This window comes from Phaenicophaeus curvirostris, chromosome 2, assembly GCF_032191515.1.
Source record: "Phaenicophaeus curvirostris isolate KB17595 chromosome 2, BPBGC_Pcur_1.0, whole genome shotgun sequence".
In the NCBI taxonomy this organism is placed as follows: Eukaryota; Metazoa; Chordata; class Aves; order Cuculiformes; family Cuculidae; genus Phaenicophaeus; species Phaenicophaeus curvirostris.
This window is the reverse complement of record NC_091393.1, coordinates 116087995-116106873: the sequence shown is the minus strand read 5'-3', so window position 1 is coordinate 116106873 and position 18879 is coordinate 116087995. Positions and strand designations below refer to the sequence as shown.

Here is an 18879-nt window from a genome sequence, read left to right as displayed (position 1 = left end):
AAATTTTTTTCCTAATGTCCAGCCTGAACTTCCCCTTTATTTTGTTACGACAGTTTATGTTGTAATAGGAAGCAGCAAGCGAAGTTGAGTGTGCAGAGCAGGGGTAATTCAGATTTTGTCCCCTGCTTGTCTGCTCCTGCAGATATCGTGCACCTGCAAGCATCAAAGTGGAGAGGACTATGGTCCCGCTGTGGTGGTGACCCCGCTGCCAGGTTCCTCAGCCCTGGCTAGGAAAGAGCCAGAGGCAAGTAGGGCTGGGCCTTGGTGTCTATGTGGACATTCACAAGCAGGAGGACAGCAATAAAGGCATTTGGTGCAAGACCAGTCACTCAGAGGTGGCCATCCCATCTGTCCCGTTTTCCTTCACAAAATCCGTGTGCTTACTTCTGTCCAAGAATTCCCTGGCTGGCCTCCTGCCCATCTTCAGCCTCCTTCTCTGTCTTATTTCCAGTGATGGTCATTAACTGCAACCCGAGGTAGTTTGCTTTTGGTTTTTTTTTTTTAACATTTTGCCAGGAGAGGGCCAGGAAGGTAAAGGGAGAGGCTTTTTCTGCAGGGCTGTGAAAAGCAAAAGGAAAGAAGGGAATGGGAATGGGAAAGAGTGGGAGACAGCTCTACGGAGGGGCAGAAGAGGCTGCAGAATGGACGATGGGGACCAGGGACATGTGAGTGACTAATTTCCCAGGAGTCACTACAGGATGGGAGGAGAAAAAAAATTTAGATAAGGCACTATCCCGTAAGTAAAATGAATACTTATTTTAAGGTCTGCTTAGAGATGTGACCCAAGAGACAGCAACCTTTCATTGGGCAACCAGGTCTGGGATGTCAGGGCTTTTCCCAGGCACACAAGAAGGGCCCATTCCCAGAAAGGACTGTTGGGGGGAGCCTTTGAAGATGCTCAGTAGTGTCTCAGGTTATCAAACACAAAAAGGGACAGAAGTCGTATATCTGAGTCATGCTGAAAGCCTCTCTGATATCAGCTGGGTAACCCAACAGTGATGTGTGGAATGGAAAGAAGTGTCAGGATCTTAAATGACTCCGTTTGGTGTCCAAGCAGGTGACTGTTACTGAGCTGTCCACAGTGGCTACATGGGAAGACCGTGTTGCCCACCTCTTCTGACCACACATGGACCTTGGTCGAGAGCTAGTGAGGAGATAACTAAACACATCTGATGTAGAGGAGACAGCTGAATCCCTGCGATCAGTCAAATCCTCCCCCCCACAGGCCTCCCCTGGGCTTGACACCACACTGCACTGGGTGCTGCACAAGTTCTCTGGTTCATATGGACAATGTCCTGGAGGAGACGGCAGTGTTGGTCCTGAAGGATCTTCTCTCTGACTTTGAGGACACCGCTCCAGCCTAGTGGAAGTCTGTAGTATCAGTTACCTCCAGCTGTGAGCATGAACAATAGCTGATGATCCAGAAGTTAGTCTCTTGTCACACAGGACATCTTTCCAGCATCCAAGTGCTGCATGAAAACAATTCAGAATTAATAAAAGGTAAAAGATGATTCAGAATGAAGCACATATTTGCGCATAGACTTGACACCTGTCTAAACAAGTCAGGAGATGACCAAAAGAGTGGAATATCTGTCAGCGTTGCTAATGCATTAATACACTGTGTGCTGAAAATACATGTGGGTTTAGCTAACAGTAATAGTGAGGTCAAGAGAATGGGGAAAATGATGAATACATCAACTTAAACAGAACAATATATAAATAACATGTCATTTTTATTTTTGGTGGTATTTGATTCTGTCTCCTGGTGCCACTAAAATAAGATCAGGGCACGAATAGCAGCAGGAGAAAAAACAGATGGTGCACTCGAGCAAGCAGATGGTGCACTAGCGTGTCACACTTTTTACTGTCACTTACTTTACTATTTCTATAATGGTGGGTCTCAGGATGGTCCTCGCCTGTAATCTATATTGGGGATTGGATTTTTTTAATTCAGTAAACATTGAGTTTCACATACTAGGAAAAAAAATCTGTTTAGTTGTGATTTCTCTCTGTAGTGCTGCCAGGTCTCAGGAATGGTTTAATATAGTTAGTTTTTCAGGTAGCAACATGTTTTTTGGGGTGGAGGAAAAATAATTGGCAGCATGTCTTTATTCTATGAGTACCTCAGGCCCAAAATAAAGTGGGAAACAGTCTCTGTGACTCTTCTATTTTAAACCCTTTCCATCTGCTGTAACCTGGCTATGTTTCCTTATGCCATGCTGGCTGCTTACCTGCTCCTTGGATGTTTCTTCACAGCTCAAGCTGTTTCTGAAAGTGAATATAGACGATGCAGGTGAGGAAGAAGTCGACTTTTGACTCATGCTAGTTGGGGATGGCACACAAGGACCATGGGATTTTTGTGGTCCCTTTGGGCAAAGGCTGCTGTGTCACAGCCTGTCCCTGCTAGCAGACACGTACGCAGTTCGCCGGGGAGGGCTGGGGCTCCTCGCCCAGCAGCGGAGGGGATTTGCTGTGCTATTCAATAGCCCACAGTGATAAATGAGATCTGCCTTTGGCAGCTGGCCCACATGCAACGTGACAGTGCAGGGGGATTGCACATTTGTACTCTCCTTACACGCTGTCTAGCCCTGCATTCGCCTCTCTCAGCACGTTGAGAGTGTGTCCCCTTCGGATCCGTGATGCTGCTGGCCACGGCGACGGGCGTGAGAGCGGCCAAAGGCCAAATGGTCTGCATGGCTGCACCCGCTCGCTCACTAGGAAAGAGGCAATCCATCAAAACATCTCTCACACAGACCCTTGCTGTCAGCTGGGGCCAGAGTCAGTGTAAAAGCCCCTGAATTTATCATGGTTTTTGCATTCAGAAATTGTTCTAGAGAGAAATATTCCTCGTAAGTCTGTCTGCTTTTTTCCCCTTCTCTTCTTCTTCTTCTGCTCACCTCTATTCTTCATGGTTATCCCCAATATCCCTTTTCCACCTCTGTTCTTCACTGGTATCCCATATATCACTCTCTGACTATAAGTCCCTCCTGTAATTCCACTATTCCCACTGAGGTTCATGCATTCACCCTCTTGGTGAATCCCTCCCGTCCCGCCCCTGCCCTCCGCCAGGAGCTGCTGCAGCTATTTCCATCACCTGGTGTCAGGCACCACCTGACAGAGCTGCTTCCTTTGCCCTGTGGTGGGAATCTTCTCCTCTGGCTGCTGCTGTAGACCCAGCAAGTGTGTTTTGGGGTGATGTGGGGCTGCGGCAGCTCCGACTGCTCCATCATTCGAATGCACAACAGAGGAGGGAGAGGGGACAGAGAGAGAGAGATGCATCCTACACGTGCACTGCAGTCTTTCATTCCTTTCGATGTATCTTTTCGCATCTTCTGTATGGGAGCTCTGAATGGAATTATCTATATTTATTCCCACCCCATTTGCTTGGCTGTAAATGTTTGCTACAGTAGCCTGCTGCTGGATTCAGCTGCTGCCAAATTGCATTGACTCTAAAGCTGCACCCCAGACAACCGCTTTGGTCTATTTTTAACTGCTGGTAAACATTAGGAAAACTGTCTGAGCCCTTAATATTCTCCATCCAGTCTCTTTTGAATTGTTTATTGTCTAATTACCTAGAAAAGGGAATGAGGGAGAGCTGTCTGTGTGTCCTTTTGCTGTGTTTTGTCTACAGTACTAAATATTTTCCCTCCTACTCAAATGCAATGTTTGATTTTTCTCTTGTCTACCCAGAAGTAGGGATAAGATAACCTGAGTGGAGCCTTCTCAACTCTTCTTCAAAGTGAATGCCATCTGCTCGTCCCTACATCGGAATGAAGACATTGTCAATCTTTGACAAAGAAAGCTTTTCTCTAAAGTATTTGCCAACAGTCTGAGGACCCAGCAGCAGCAGCAGAGCAGGGGCAGGCTGGTGGAGGACAGTTCTGTTGGGCTGTGGGGGCTGCGCTCCTGCAGCCAGGTAGGACAGGAGAAAGCTCCTCTGAGCTCTTCAGAAAGGAGTATGAAGGATATTTGGGCCCTTTTCCAGATTACGTTTCAGGAGGGAAACCACAGCCAGCATGGATCATAGACTCATAGAATAGTTTGGGTTGAAAGGGACCTTAAAGATCATCCAGTTCCAACCCCCCTGCCATGAGCAGGGACACCTCCCACTAGATCAGGCTGCCCAAGGCCCCATCCAACCTGGCCTTGAACATCTCCAGGGATGGGGCAGCCACCACTTCCCTGGGCAACCTGGGCCAGTGCCTCACGACTCTCATGGTGAAGAAATTCCTCCTTATGTCTAGTCTAACTCTCCCCCTCTCCAGTTCATACCCATTGCCCCTTGTCCTGTCACCACAAGCCTCTGTGAACAGTCCCTCCCCAGCTTTCTTGTAGCCCCTTCAGGTACTGGAAGGTCGCTATAAGGTCTCCTTGGAGCCTTCTCTTCTCCAGGCTGTGCAACCCCATCTCTCTCAGCCTGTCCTTATATGGGAGGTGCTCCAGCCCTTGGATCATCTTTGTGGCCTCCTCTGGACCCGTTCCAACAACTCCATATCCTTTTTTATGTTGAGGAGTCCAGAACTGGACACAATACTCCAGATGAGGTCTCACAAGAGAGGAATAGAGGGGCGGAATCCCCTCCCTAGCCCTGCTGGCCACGGTTCTTTTGATACAGCCCAGGGTATGGTTGGCTTTCTGGGCTGTGAGCACACATTGCCAGCTCATCTTAAGCTTCTCATCAACAATCATCCCAATGAGCACACTCCTGTGATGCTCAGGAAGCTGTGCTGCAGGTTGAACCCCACAGGGAGGTTACTGGGTGGGGGCAGACGTACAAAGCAGCAAGACACTATTAACTGCAGTAATACTCACCTTAACCTCAAGAAAGGAAAGAGAAAGGTGGGGAGAAATAAGAGGGGGGAGAGAAGGAGCTCTAGGCTGTTAGGGCTGGGGGCTCAGGCTCCATGGGGTTCAGACCCATGCTCTGCAACCAACATCCAGTGTGAAGATGAAGAAGATGCTCCTTCTTCACCTAACAGTGTCTTAGCTGGCAGCAGAACAAGGCAGGCCAGGTGACTTTGGTAAGAGCTCGGAGGATTATATTAAAAACCTTAGTTGCCATTTTTAGCTCAGCAAAGGGAACTCAATCAATCACATTTTCCCTGTAGTGCAAGTCAGAATGCAGACATTTTTTTTTTTCAGTGTATCTTGCATCCTCATGCTGTAGGGAGGACCCCTGCTCCAGCAGTTTCTAACTGGGGACTCAGAACGTGTAGGCACATTACGTGGCGTGTGACATGGGAAAACATCCCTCTGGGACCTGGGAAGAGAGGTGACCCACTCTGCTCCCCTGCAATGACTTCTTCACTGGCAAAGTTGCCATGCTGCCTTCAGATGCTGTTGCTCAATTAAAAATCTGTGCTGTAAATGAGTAAGGCTGTGCGTGTACGAGCTTCAAACAGAAACTACATGTGTTTCAACAAGCAACAAAGCGATGAAAACAATTGTTTCTCAACTACAGCAGAACTAGAGAAAATGCAAAATAGGACAGCACAGTATTGTCTTAGTTTTACAATTCCCTGAAGACCTCTCTCAAAACGGGACCAGTAAGTGGCTCTGGTCTTACGAGGAACAGCCAGTGATTTACGGAAGAGGCACACAGCCCATCATACTTTTTAGTCATTGACAGCATATTCCCCAAATTTATTTCATTCCCTGTCACACAAACAATTTTCCTTTTGAAAACATAACTCTTTAACGTTAGAGCTGGGTGTTCAGTTTGAATTATCAACATTTTTCTTACTATCGTAAAGCACGGGACCCTGCTGCGCAGGCTCCAGCTCCAGCACACTAGGTACCACATAAACACAAAGAGAAAGCCACTTGCAACCCAGGTACGGCACGAGATGCTGGGCAGAGGCATGACCCTGCAAGACGCAGGCAGGAACAACAGCGTGCAGAAAACCCCATGGGACTTCCAGCTGCACCAGCTGCCACGGCTCCTCTGCAGGTAAGAGGGTGGTGGAAAGCGTGGCAGTGGGGAAAAAAAAAGACAGATGAGGTTAAATACAAGAGGCACTGGGGAGAGGTGCAAAGAGGCAAGGGGAATGCCTGGATGGATGAGCCATGGAGATCATTTTAATCTGGTGTTTGCTGGGCTGGGAAGTAGTAGCACTGGGGCAGCTAAAGTACAGGAGATATGAAGTAATGGGGAATGGAGACGAGCAAAGTACAGTGAAGCTTTAGAAACTACATGGACAGCAGGGAAGGACCACGATTCAGAAGAGCTGTAATGGAAAAATGAGCCCCGGTGGCCAAGTGAAGCTAGCAGCAAGGGGAGATGTCCTCCACCAACACAGAGGACGTTGCGTCTTGATAAACCAAGGAAGGAACAAGTAGAAATGATCCAGCAGGAAAAAAAAAACATGCATTACTGTCTGCAGTTTGTTGCAGCTGGCAGTGAGGCACCAGCGTGCCAGGCTGGAAGAGCCTTGCATGGCAAACGGCCTCATGAAACTTGTGGTGACCTGGGCCTGTCCCTTCCCAGGCTGGTGCCAAGCTGCCGCAGCCAGGACAGTTGGTGCCATCACTGGTGCTGGGATTTGGTGTTGTCCCCTGACGCCAAAAACCCTGCTGGTGGCCCAATAGGTGATGAGTTGTAGCTTCCATAAAAAAAAAAAATCATAGAATGGTTTGAGTTGGAAAAGACCTTGAAGATCGCACAGTTCCAACGCCCCCGCCGTGGGCAGGAGGGACACCTCACACCGGATCAGGTTGCTCAAAGCTCCATCCGACCTGGACTTAAGAAAAAGAAAACAAGGCGCTAGGGACTGGAGGTGAAAACACAAAGAACACACTTCTTTTTTTTTTAATAGAAAATATGGCAATTTGAAGTCTTTTGGAAAGAAGAAGCCTCCCTGAGTGGTGCAGAGGAGGCTTCCCTGGCCATATGCAGCTCCATGGGCATGATCCCAGGGATCAACCAAGCCCACGCTAAGGACTCTCGGTATCTTTTTGGGTGGTGGCTAAGTTATTTTTGATGATGGATCCTCTGGCTGATCTGGCTGGTAATACTGAAAATGCTGGCAAATCAACTCTCTAAGACTCATTTTGGAGTTTTAGAAAGTGAGCATCCTTTATCAGGGCTGGACAATGTGAGGCAGTGATCTCCATCCATCGTGCACAGCGAGACTAGAGTTGGGACGGAATCAATTTCCCACTTACAGGCATATGGATAAATTTTCCCAGAAATCTTACGCATATTCTATTACTTCCCAAGGTCTAATTTTAATGCCATTATGAACTTCACAACAGGCAAATCTCTTGCCAATTTGGAGCTTTGGAGCCAGCTCCGTTCCTGCATTTGAGATGGGGAAAGGCTGCAAACAGAGGGGATCGCAGAAGCTTTATCTGCTCAGCATGGATCACACAGCACAAGGAGTAATCATCTTCGAAGAACGAACAGAGTCTGGAAAAAGATAGCTTGAAAGAAAAAAGAATGCAATCAGAGTGACATTCTGTGTGACTTTCAAAAAATACAGTCACTTAGATGAAACTTTAATAAAAAATACTCCACTTTTTGTAAGAGTAACTACTGGTATCACTGGCACAGCCCTGTCAGAGGAAGGAGAGGATGAAGAGGGGATGGAGAGAGGGGGATGAGGGAGAGGATAAAGGGGGAGATAAAGGGGGACAAAAGAGGGAGGATAATGGGGAGACAATGGGGAGGATGACGGGAAGGGGCTAAAGGGGGTCACGAAGAGGGGTGTAAGGGGATGATGAAGGGAGAGGGAAAGATGAAAGGGGGAGGATGAAGGGGGAGGGAATGAAGGGGGAGGGAATGAAGGGGGAGGGAATGAAGGGGGAGGGAATGAAGGGGGATAGAGGGGGGAAGGAAGGAAGAAGGAATGAATGGAGAGGATGGAGGGAGGCAGTAAAGGAGGAAGGAGTGCAGGGGAAGGGAGTAAAGGGGAGGATGGAGGGAGGGAATGAAGTGCAGGGGAATGAAGGGGGAGGGAAGAACGGGAGGATGAAGGGGGAATGAAAGAGGGGGGAATGAAAGAGGAGGGAATGAAGGAGGAAGATGGAGGGAGGAAATGAAGGGGGAAGGAATGGAAGGGGGAAGGAACGAAGGGGGAAGGAGGAGCGAGAGCATGGAGGCAGGAATGAATGGGGAGGATGGAGGGAGGGAATGAAGGGGGAGGGAATGAAGGGGGAGGGAATGAAGGGGGAGGGAATGAAGGGGGAGGGAATGAAGGGGGAGGGAATGAAGGGGGAGGGAATGAAGGGGGAGGGAAGAACGGGAGGATGAAGGGGGGAATGAAAGAGGAGTGAATGAAGGAGGAGGATGGAGGGAGGAAATGAAAGGGGAAGGAATGGAAGGGGAAGGCATGAAGGGGAAGGAACGAAGGGGGAAGGAGTGAAGGGGGAAGGAATGAAGGGGGAAGGAAGAGCGAGAGGATGGAGGCGGGAATGAATGGGGAGGATGGAGGGAGGGAGTGAAGGGGGCGGGTAGAGGGAGGGAACGAAGGGGGCGGGAGGAGCGGGCGGCCGGAGCAGGAAGGAGCGAGGGGAGCCCGGGGATCCTCCGTGCGGCTCCGCACGCAGAGCGGCCCCGCCCCGCCCCCCCCCGGGCATCCCCGGCCCCCCCGCCCCGCCGACCTTTCCCCCAGTTTCCGCCGCGCGCGCCCCCCCCCCCCCCCCCCCCCCCCGCTCATTGGCCGCGCGCGGGGCCGCGCCGCGCGCCCGATTGGCCGCTGCCCTCCCCCCCCGCCCCCGCCGGGCCCCGCGCGGGGAGCGGCCCGGGACGCGGGGGAAGGGGGGGGCGGGACCGGCTGGGGCGGGTGCTGGTGCTGCTGCTGCTGCTGGGGCTGCTCGTGGTGCTCCTGCCGCCATGCACGGCTCGCCCTGCCCGGAGATGGGGGATGCGTCTGCGGTGAGCGCCGGGGAGACGGAGGAGGGGGCGCCGGGGCGGCTCCCGCGGGCTGGGCGGCGGGTAGGGCGGGCGGAGGCTCCTCGGCACCGTTAACCATCCCGGGGGCGAGGGCGGGCTGCTCAGAGCCTTTGCCCCCCGGCGAGGGTGCCGCTCGGAGCTTTCCCTCCTCGGGGGATGCTGCTCAGATCCCTTTCCCCCTCTCGGGGGATGCTGCTCAGACCCCTTTTCCCCCTGGGGGGGTCGGTGGTGCCGGGGAGGGGGTGCTGGGTCAGTGCCCTCCAAGGCGGGTGTTGCCTCCATCACTTGCAGGGCGAGCGTGTCGGGGCGGGAGTTGCTCCTTTCTCCTCCTCCTCCTTCTCCTCCTCCTTCCCTTCCCGCCATCCGCCCCTTAGCTGCCCCTCCCAGCCAGGGAAGGGGTCCCCGATCCCTGGACACCGCCCCCATCCCGTCCCCACACGTCGAGACAGGCTGTTTTGGGGTGAGGTGAGGACAGGCGCCCTTATCCTTGTCCCAGGAGCCGGGATGCAGCGCCCGCCGGGAGATAAGCATGCTTTGGGGGCTTTATTTTGAAGCAGATAATGTATTTTTTTCCCTTTCTTTAGGGAAAACTGCTCTCCTGAGACGTAGGGGTGGGAAAAATATTCTACCAGCTTGGTTGCCTGCAGTCACGCTTTGAGGAGAGGAGATTTTCTGGCTGCTTAGTGCAAACCTGTGCCTGGTGTGGCCCTTCTCTGATGTTCTGGGTCTGGGCTTGCAGGCATCATCAGGTCTTTCCCCCTGCCCCGGCATCATAAACTTTTTAACCCCCCTCAGCATCGTGAGGTTTTGCCCTCTTTCCTGCTGTTTTCAGTGAGAATTCTTAGAAGTGTCTCTAAGACAAGGCGGTTCACGCTTGGATGGCTGTTGTAGTGCTTTAACCACTCCCTGCCTCCAGCCTTGATCTGCAGGGCTCCACATCTCCACGTGTAGTACCTCTTGCTTTAAAGCAAAAGTCCTCTGTGAGTCCAGTACTGGCATTTTGGATCCCTTACGTTTAACATGTTTGCCATGCACATCCCCATAGTGAGATGTCACTCAGCGGTGCATCTCTGTGACACTGTTGAGCCAGGGTCATTCCACATTACTTATTCAGTATCAAAACTTGTTGACTTGGGTGTGTTAATGAGGTCACCCAACCACTATAGTTCCCTCTGGGGCTTTAAGCTGTGCTGGTGACGTAGTGGTGCTTTTGTAGGTAAACCCCTTTCGCTGCGGTTTATGAGCACGCTGCATAACAGCATCAGATCCAAGAATCTTGGTCCCGGCTTCCGAGTCTCAGCCTTTGCAGCTAGTTGCTGTGCCTGAAGACTGGAAGAGTTTGGACACATAGTTGAAACTGAGCTGGCACACAGGTGATAAACCAGCTGCACAAGGTAGCTTTTGGAGACACTGCCAAGCACGGAGAGAGCGTTATGAGGTTTGGGTGTCCTTTCACAGGGAAGCCAAGTGTTTGCATGCTTGCATGCATGCACATGCAGGCACACAAATTTTCTGTGATGGTTGCGTTTGGAAACAAATCAACATGATCACATTTGTCTTCACGCTACTCGCAGTGCGTTCTGTGATACCTCACACCTATGTAGTATCATTATAAAGTACAACACAATTTCTCTATTTGAAAGAATTTGAAGGCGCTTTTCTTTCCTTTCCCCTCCCTGGCTTTCCTATTGGTAAAAATACGATTGAAATGCTTTTGCAAGGTGTTGTCCTCTGAATCAGTGGTTGTACCTCAAAGCATCTTACTGTCAGCTGAAATTTTTCTTCTAAATGTTGTGAGAATGAGATTAGTGCTGAATAGCAGTTTTCTTTGGGGTCCAGGAAAGAGCCTGGTCTAAACAAAACTGGAAGTTGTTATTTTTTTCCTCTTTTTGCTTGTATGCAGGCATGGGATCTGTTTATTCAGAGCAGTGCAGTCCAGGAAAGTAACTCTGGAAGTGTGAGCTGCACACACTTCTGTTCTTTTCCTGCAAACCATACTTTTCCTTTTTTTTTTTTTTAGAGTAGCAGAGGTGAGGAGATGAGCTGGTGGGGGAGGGTGAGAGTAGAGCTGGTTGGTAAAAGTCTTGCTGCGGGCATGGGATCATTTTCAGATGACCTTCATCCTGAGCAGACAGTATGTGGGTGGTGTTGGCTTTGTATTCTTACTTGTCCTAATAGCCAGTAATCTGATTACATTTAGGTTGACATTGTGGACATCTATGAGTCTATCCGTGAAAGGCAGCGTCATGACAGCGAAAGGTCTACCTGCAGCACCTTGGAGCAGAATGACATTGAAGCTGTTGAAGCGCTTGTTTGTATGAGCTCCTGGGGTCAAAGATTGCAGAAAGGTGACATATTAAAGATAAGGCCGCTTACGCCCTTCTCGGATTCTGGTGATTTCACAATGCACGCTGAGGCTACGTCTGAGTTACCAAAGGACTATTTATCTACACTGGTAAGAAAAATGTGAATGTAAAATGTGCCTAACATCTGGGTGCTACATCTCTGCAACGTTCTAACTTGGCTGGAAAAAGACACTCGTGTTTGTGTGTTCCTGGGTAGAATAGCTACAGTATGGCTGGTGCTGTGCGTATGCACAGACTGGTGGGGTGGGCGTGTTGAGTTTAGGTTTTTTCTTCTGCCTCTGGAATAGCAAATTAAGGAAGTTTGGTCCCTTGTTAAATCTAGATACGAAAGCTTGCTGATGGGTTATTTAATCTGACAGGTGAGCTGAGGATGCTGTCTGGCTGGTTGTTGTAGGTTTCTTGGAGCACTTTGAGTGAGAATGGCAGAGTGACCCTCAGTGATTTGGCACTGACTTGTCTGCAAGCACTGCATGGAAAAGACTCTTTATGACATTTGGCTTCACTCAGGTCCTTAGAAGAGAAAGTATAGGTTACCGTTATGAAATAGACAATTTAGTTTGTTTGTATGCTGTGTGTTTCTACCTGCAGTCTGTTATTTCGCCAGCCCATTGGTCTACTCCAGCTGACTAATCTCAGTTGAATCACAGGGGTTTTTTTTGTTACCATTTATCCTGCAACAGAAGGAAAAAGGCTTGGTGCCATTCAGGTTTCAGATGGTTAAGGCTCATTTCAACCAGTAGACTTCCAGTATGCAGTTATGTCAGGAAGAAGGAAAGTGATAGAGGAAAGAGGCTGGGCAGCTGGTTGATTCACTTCTCTCTTGCTCCTGCCACTTGGCTTTGTCAGTGTCTCTCGAGCAGCATGGGAGATAGGCATGAGGTTTCGATGGTAAAGGAAGAAGGAGAGGTGGTGGCAGCAAGAAAGCATAGAGAGAAATGAATGAATAAGAAGGGAAGGAGCAGTCCCTTTTGTTTTTATCTCGGTGGTAGCCACCAGCTGATGGGGTAATCATTGATACAAGATCTAGGGCTTGCTGGAAGCTTGAAATTGAAAGGGTGCAGTATTGCTACCTGTTGCTAGTCTGTTTTCTCTGAACAGCAGAGAACTCATAGCTTCTTAAGCTGCGCCCGTTGCTGAGAGGAATGAGAGATTTTTGTAGCACAGCGAGCAGGCATGCAATGTTTTATGTAGGTTTATGTCTGCCTCATTGTCTTCCTTTTATTAATGTGTTTTTGAGCATATTCAGAGTGACCATTAGGTGAGGCAATGTGCCCTTAAATCAGTTTGTCCCAAAAGGTGGGTCTGAGACCTTGGGGAGGGAGTGTAATTTTATTTTTCCACTGTAAAGATGGTGAAAATCTCGTGCTATGAAATTATCCTGCTGCATAATAGTGTTTTTTTTTTCGCAGTGCATGACCCCTCCGCACAGCCCTGACTTTGTTGAGATATCAGCTGCTATGCTGCTCTCCTCACAAGTCACTTATTCCAAACCACGGACCGTTATGGCAAATACAGCTGGCTGCTCAGTCACATCAGCGACCGGTGCCTCTCCCATAACGAAGCCATCTGTTATGAGCGTGGAGCGGCAGTGCAGCCAGAAGCCAGCGATACGTGAATCCTCTGCCCCTCAGCCTTGCAAGGCCATGGCAACAAGCGTGATACGTCACACAGGTGATAGTTCTGCTTACCATCACATTCCTGCTGTGCAAGAGAAAACAAAGGTAACTTCAGGTTACAGCACTTCCAGAGACTGGTGCGGAGCAGATGACCGAAGGCATTCCAGACTGCCGCAGGGCACCTGTGCCCCAGATGATTTAATGGACAAAACCTCTCCAGTACATCAACCTTATGCACATGACTCCAGTGATAGCGTGACTGATAAAGGACAACTGCCAGTCCGGCCTGTTTCGCCACAGACCCACTTACCAAAGAATTGTGAGAATGACGTGCAAAAAAGAGCTACTCCGGTGACACCTGCCCCTGTTTCAAGCCCCCAGGTTCTCTGTCAAATGATCCCTTTAAATGGACAAAGCAGTATGATTAACGCCTATGCCAAGCCTTCAACTCCAACAGTCTCAACTCCCATGAAACCTATTTTACCCCAGACAGCTCCGCTCTCTCAGCCATTACTCATGGGACCTTCTGTGCCTCAGGGGACTGTCATGTTGGTTCTTCCACAGACTGCTGTCACGCAGACACCACAGTGCCCGCAAACAGTAATGACTGTTGGAAACACCAAGCTACTGCCCCTTGCTCCCGCTCCTATGTTCATTGCTTCTGGTCAAAGCTGTGCCCCTCAGATGGACTTTTCTAGACGGAGGAATTACGTCTGCAACTTCCCTGGGTGCAAGAAAACTTATTTCAAAAGTTCCCACCTCAAAGCTCACCTTCGCACCCACACTGGTATGTATGACAGGCCAGGTTCTTTGTTAGTCTGGCACTGGCTTGCATTGGAGTGCTGAAATGCACATTTTTTACGGGGAGGGATAGGAAAGGGAAGAAGCAGGTGACCGGGAAACTTCTGCTCATCTCGGACAAGGGTGGAATGTTCATTCTCCGTCGGCTAGAAAAACAAGACAGACTTTGTTCTGAGACCTCAGCTGACCCTATAGCGTTAGCTGAATTTCACGTGCTTTAGTTGGAGCAAAGCTTTACTCTGTGTGTGTGTGTGTTTAGATTTGAGTGGAATCCTGCCATCTGGACTAGATCAAAATGAATTGTTCAAGTCCCTGTTTTGGGGGCATGGTGAGGTCTGGTGTAAGCAAACAGTAGTACAAGGAGTGGGTCTTAGTTGTTACATGAGTAAAAGAAAAGAAAGTCAGAAACTGCACATTTTTTCCAGATTTTTGTTTAGGCTAAATGGGCTACTGTGTTTGGAGGTATTGCTGCTACAGGAACATAGCTATTTATTCAGTTACAGGAAGGGAATTTTAAATTTAATGAAAACAATTTGTAATTAATATGAGCTGATTTGCTCTATAAAATCTGGTCAGTGTGGAGACGGTATATGTGTGCTTTACTTGTCCTTTTTCTGGCTTCAAGGTCCTGTTAAGTTAAAATTGATGTTAAGGGATAGGCATAGCAGGAGATGGTACAGAATAACTCATTTAAAAGTCTGTCTAATTTTGTTTTTCCTTGGCTTTTTTCCATCACCCTCCCTTGCCCCACGGACACTGTGGTTTATTGGATGTCAGCCACCGTTGCAGGATTTGCATTAGTTTGCCAGCTTGTCTTTATAGTTCCTTTGGGGAAAGAGCTTAAACCCCTTACGAAGCTGTTAATCCTTGTAAACCAGAGCTCGGAAGTGGAGTGATGCTTCTACTTCTGCCGTTAGAGTGAGCGCTGGATGCTACTGAGAATTAACCTGGTGCTACAGGATGAACATAAACTAGCAACACAACAAGTGTCTTGTTTTGAGTGTGCCTGCCGCTAATCCGTAGGGGACCTGTGTGTGTCCCTGTATCCTGATGACTAGGAAGACATCTATGGGCGTTGAAGTCCATTGACCCCTCACTAGACAGTCCGTGTTACAGGACTGGAAGGCAGAGTAGTTCAGCTTTCTTTTCCAATCATTTCCCTTATCACTTGGTAGCTAGGTGATATCACAAACACCAAACATAGAACTTCACTCTCGATATCTGAAAGAGGAAGCCCCACAGAAGCATTGTTCTTTCCTATTGGACACTTAATTCTGCTCTGAAATGCTACCATCAATTTGGGCCAAGTGGTAGAGGTTTATCTTAGCTTTATGGGGGTTGCAGGTGGTAGATCGCGTTGTTTAGGATTGGTCTGATGCTAAGCAGTCACCCAGGATGAGCAGAAGCTGACGTAGGCAGCCTTCCTAGCAGCTCTTGTTTCTGGGCATGCAGAACTTGCCTAGCTGTCTGTTGGCCCTCCAGCTGCGTGGGGATGGCAGGATAAGGCCATTCCTGGGTAATACTCGCTGTTGCCGTGTGTTTGTGTGTAGGACTGGAGCAGCAAGACTCTTGGGCTTGGTTCCAGACTTCCTGTTTGCCTGCAGTATTTGCTGATGACCTGCAGCAGCCATAGAGCTGTGGTCACACAGGGATGGAGGCAGGGGATTGCTTCTAGTTCAGTCAACAGATAAGGTAGCTTTATGAAGAACCTGTTTCTTTAAACTAGGGTTTTGGACAATTAGAAAAATAGACCTGGTTAAGGAATATATAAAGAGATATTAGGGAATAAGTAGAAACGATACCTATGATTTTTATCTGGAACACAATTGGACCTTAGGCTCACGTTGACTGGACTCATGAGCAGTTCTGTGGAATTCATCAATTTTGACAGGGCAGGATTTAATGTAATTCTTTGCAGCTTCTCAAAAATAAGTTATGCTTCTTTTCTGTCCCGCAGGAGAAAAGCCTTTCAGCTGCAACTGGGAAGGCTGTGACAAGAAGTTTGCCCGCTCAGATGAACTGTCGCGCCACCGTCGAACTCACACGGGCGAGAAGAAGTTTGTTTGTCCCGTGTGTGAGCGTCGCTTCATGCGCAGCGATCACTTGACAAAGCACACTCGCCGCCACATGACCACGAAGAAGATCCCCAGCTGGCAGGCAGAGGTTGGCAAACTGAACAGGATTGCCACAGCGGAGAAACCAAAAAGCAGCAGTGCTCTGAGTATGCTCATCCCTGTGCCATCGTCTGTCTGTCAGGGCTAGTGAGAATGAGCTCCTTCTCTACAAACTTTCTGAAAATTGGGAAGAGCTCTGATGGCTACAACAGAACTGACAATGGCTTTTTCCCCCTCCACGTTTTTGCATACTTTAATTTCCTTCAGATTAGGACCTCTGTTAATAGTTCCAAGTGAAAAATTATCGTGTCTTTCCTCATCCTTTCCTTATTTGTTGGGCAAATGCAATCACCAGCACTTCCGGAAAGTACAACTTTTTGGAAATGATTTTGGCAATAGGTTAAAAAAGTCACTTGTGATGCCTGCTGTTAATATTCTGATGGACAGTAAAACAGGGTGATTTTTAATTTTTATACGAGTATTTTCTGTACCAAATATTTTGTATTTATTCCTTTTGGTCTTGATTTGCAGGCAAATTACTTGACCTGCATTAGTAGTGGTGTGCAGAATGAGACCCAGAGTTTTGTAAACTCCATTTCAGTAAACCTAAAGACTTGCATTCAGACGGTTTTGTTAAACGCATAATATTTGATAACTCCTAGTGGTTGGGATTTTCACATTTTCACAGCTGGTGCTGTTACACCCTCCTTATACAGGTGACATTGGAGGTTTGAGATTGAAGCGTGTCATCATTTTTAAAGCAAACCAAACCAGAATGACTTTCTTATAGAAATGAAGTGTTGCAATCCTCAACACTTCATAAACTTATACCCTTTGCAAGTGGAAAACGGTGTGACTTCTGGTAGAAGTTTGATGTACTGGGCATTCCTGAGTCCTTACTTCGGTGGAGGAGAGTTTGAAGGAGCTCTGATAGGGGTAGAAGCACAAACACTGTTTAGAAGCCTTGACACTAAAAATCATGTTTTACTTTCAGTCCTATGAAACCAGCATATCAGAATCTACAGAAAAATGCAAAAATGGCAAGATAATCCTTTAATAACCGGGTCTGTCTGTATTTTTTTTATTTTAGTACAGGGGAAATAGAAAAGTTAAGGGTTTTTTATGTATCGTGGATGCTTGTGCACCTTATAGGAGCTTGTTCAAGGCTTTCATTTACCTGTATCAAAGCACCAGAGGGAGTACTAATTATGTCTTGACTTATGAAATAGCCACGATGTCACCTTGATGATGCTTTTCATGTGGCCTTATACTTCTCCACAGTACTTTGTATAAAATCACCCTTTTCTATTAAATGAGATATTCTCCCTGTTGAATGGATTTTCTTTCACACCAAGTGTAAATATGGCTAAGAAGTGGAATTGCTGGCTGCAGGAGTGCTGTGTTGTCATGGCATGGTGTGAGTAATAAACCAAAATGCCCGTAGCACAGACTGCTCAGTTTCCCTGGTGTGGAAGGATGTGCATACATCTTGTAGCAGAGCTGACAGTAGAGCTGTTGTGCTGTGAAACACCAGGTGGTGTTTTGCTGGGAGACAGTTTGCCTGCCAGATGAAATATTTCTGTAGCGTTTATTCCTTTTGGACTCTTCTTCCTTCAGCCAGTCCTGCACTCAAGTTTGGTTGAGCCCTGAGGAAGACTTTTTTTTTTCTTTTTTTCCTGGATGTGTAAAATGTGGATGCTTAGGAATGCACAGTCTCTTGCACTGCTTTGTTGTTCTAAAATCCTGATCTTGCTTCTAGGTGTGGGCAAAGCATGGTTCTCATCTATGTAAGTGTAGCCTTGCTGATCTCAGCTAACACTCCCCTGAAATCAGCAGAGACCTGTTTCAGTTGAAAGAAGAATGTGGCGTTATTTTTTACACTTAAGTCAATAGTTATAATTAACAGTAGGAAGTTGTCAGACTGCGCTAAATTGGAGTGTTGTGCTAAACGTACTGAAGTTTTTGTGCCTGGCCTTTCAAATGCTCACACCCTGTTCACTCAGCACACGCTGTAATCCCACTGGCCATGGTGTATGTGCTGGTGAGTGTGGGTGCATCTGCAAACCTCGCTTTGTGCTCTCCAAAGGGCTTGGTTGAAACCCCCCTTCTTGGAAAAATGGATGCTTGCAGCGCTGCTCTTCTCTGTCTATGCCCAGCGTCCCAAATTCATGTGGTGAAGAAAAAGACGTTGCTGCTCGCTCTTTTTTTTTTCCGAGAAGTCCCTTAGAATAGGAAGTTTGGCTTTTGGATACTGTTCAGCATGCTTTTAACCAAGAGAAGAGCATCCTGTCTCAGCCCAGTAGCCACTCATGGTGCTCACCTCAACAAAACAAGTTGGAGAATTCGTGTCATAATTTAATAAGTTACGTTAGTTTATTACATTGGGTCAGGGAAATGATGAAATTTAAAAGAAAGCTTGTTGTGTATATGTGTCGTGATACAGAAGAGGCACGGCTGCCTCTTGTCAGGTTTACCTGCGATATGTGTGTTGCCTCCTACCACCCATGTCTGGGATGTGTGGCTCTTGTGGATGCGCATGGATAGCTGAGCCGCAGTGTGGCTGTATCTGTTTGCTCTGTTTGCTCTTTCTATTCCTTCCTGCTGTGTAAGGGTTAATTATGGATTAAGCATGACTGGGTATCTGTTCTCGTTGCACTTTACTGCCTGAACTATGTTGTTCAGTATTTTTATTTTGAGACTATATTTTGAAGAAATGGAATCACATTTTTGTACCTGTTTTTTAACTTCTATTAAATAAAAAGTATGGAACAACTGGTTTTAAATCATAAAAAACCTGTGAATTTTCAGGCTCAATACACATCAATTCCAGAACTATGTAAATGCACCTGGATTCTGTTGCATATCTAGACCAGTGCAAGACTTTGGGGCCCACAAGTTGACTTACAACACTTGTGTATTTGCCAGAAGATGTACAGCACCGCCAGGGTTTGAGGGTTTGCATGATGTTTGAAAATTAAGAGTCTTGTGGTTCATAACAGTTCTTCTGCCATGGCCTCCAGAAGCTATCAAGAAAAGGCGATGGCCTGAGTGCCGTTCTGTTGGTGTTGCAAGCTCTGCATGGCATAAAC

The 18879-nt window shown here is 47.9% G+C and overlaps 1 protein-coding gene across 2 annotated transcripts in view; it reads left to right on the top strand.

The window, feature by feature from the left end:
* The first annotated feature begins 8803 nt into the window (after window positions 1–8803).
* Window positions 8804–18879, top strand: part of KLF11 (KLF transcription factor 11) — a 469199-nt gene continuing 459123 nt past the window's right edge. Inside the window, exons 1-4 of one of the 2 annotated variants that reach the window (XR_011336828.1) lie at window positions 8804–8875; window positions 11094–11348; window positions 12669–13662; window positions 15634–16417. Coding sequence is in view for 1 of the 2 variants with exons in the window: in XM_069850514.1 (XP_069706615.1) it covers window positions 8834–8875; window positions 11094–11348; window positions 12669–13662; window positions 15634–15938 (1596 nt within the window). In the remaining variant the exon portion in view is untranslated. Of the gene's footprint in view, window positions 8876–11093; window positions 11349–12668; window positions 13663–15633; window positions 17120–18879 lie in introns of those variants that run through there. The other variant, XM_069850514.1, reaches the window with a different exon arrangement.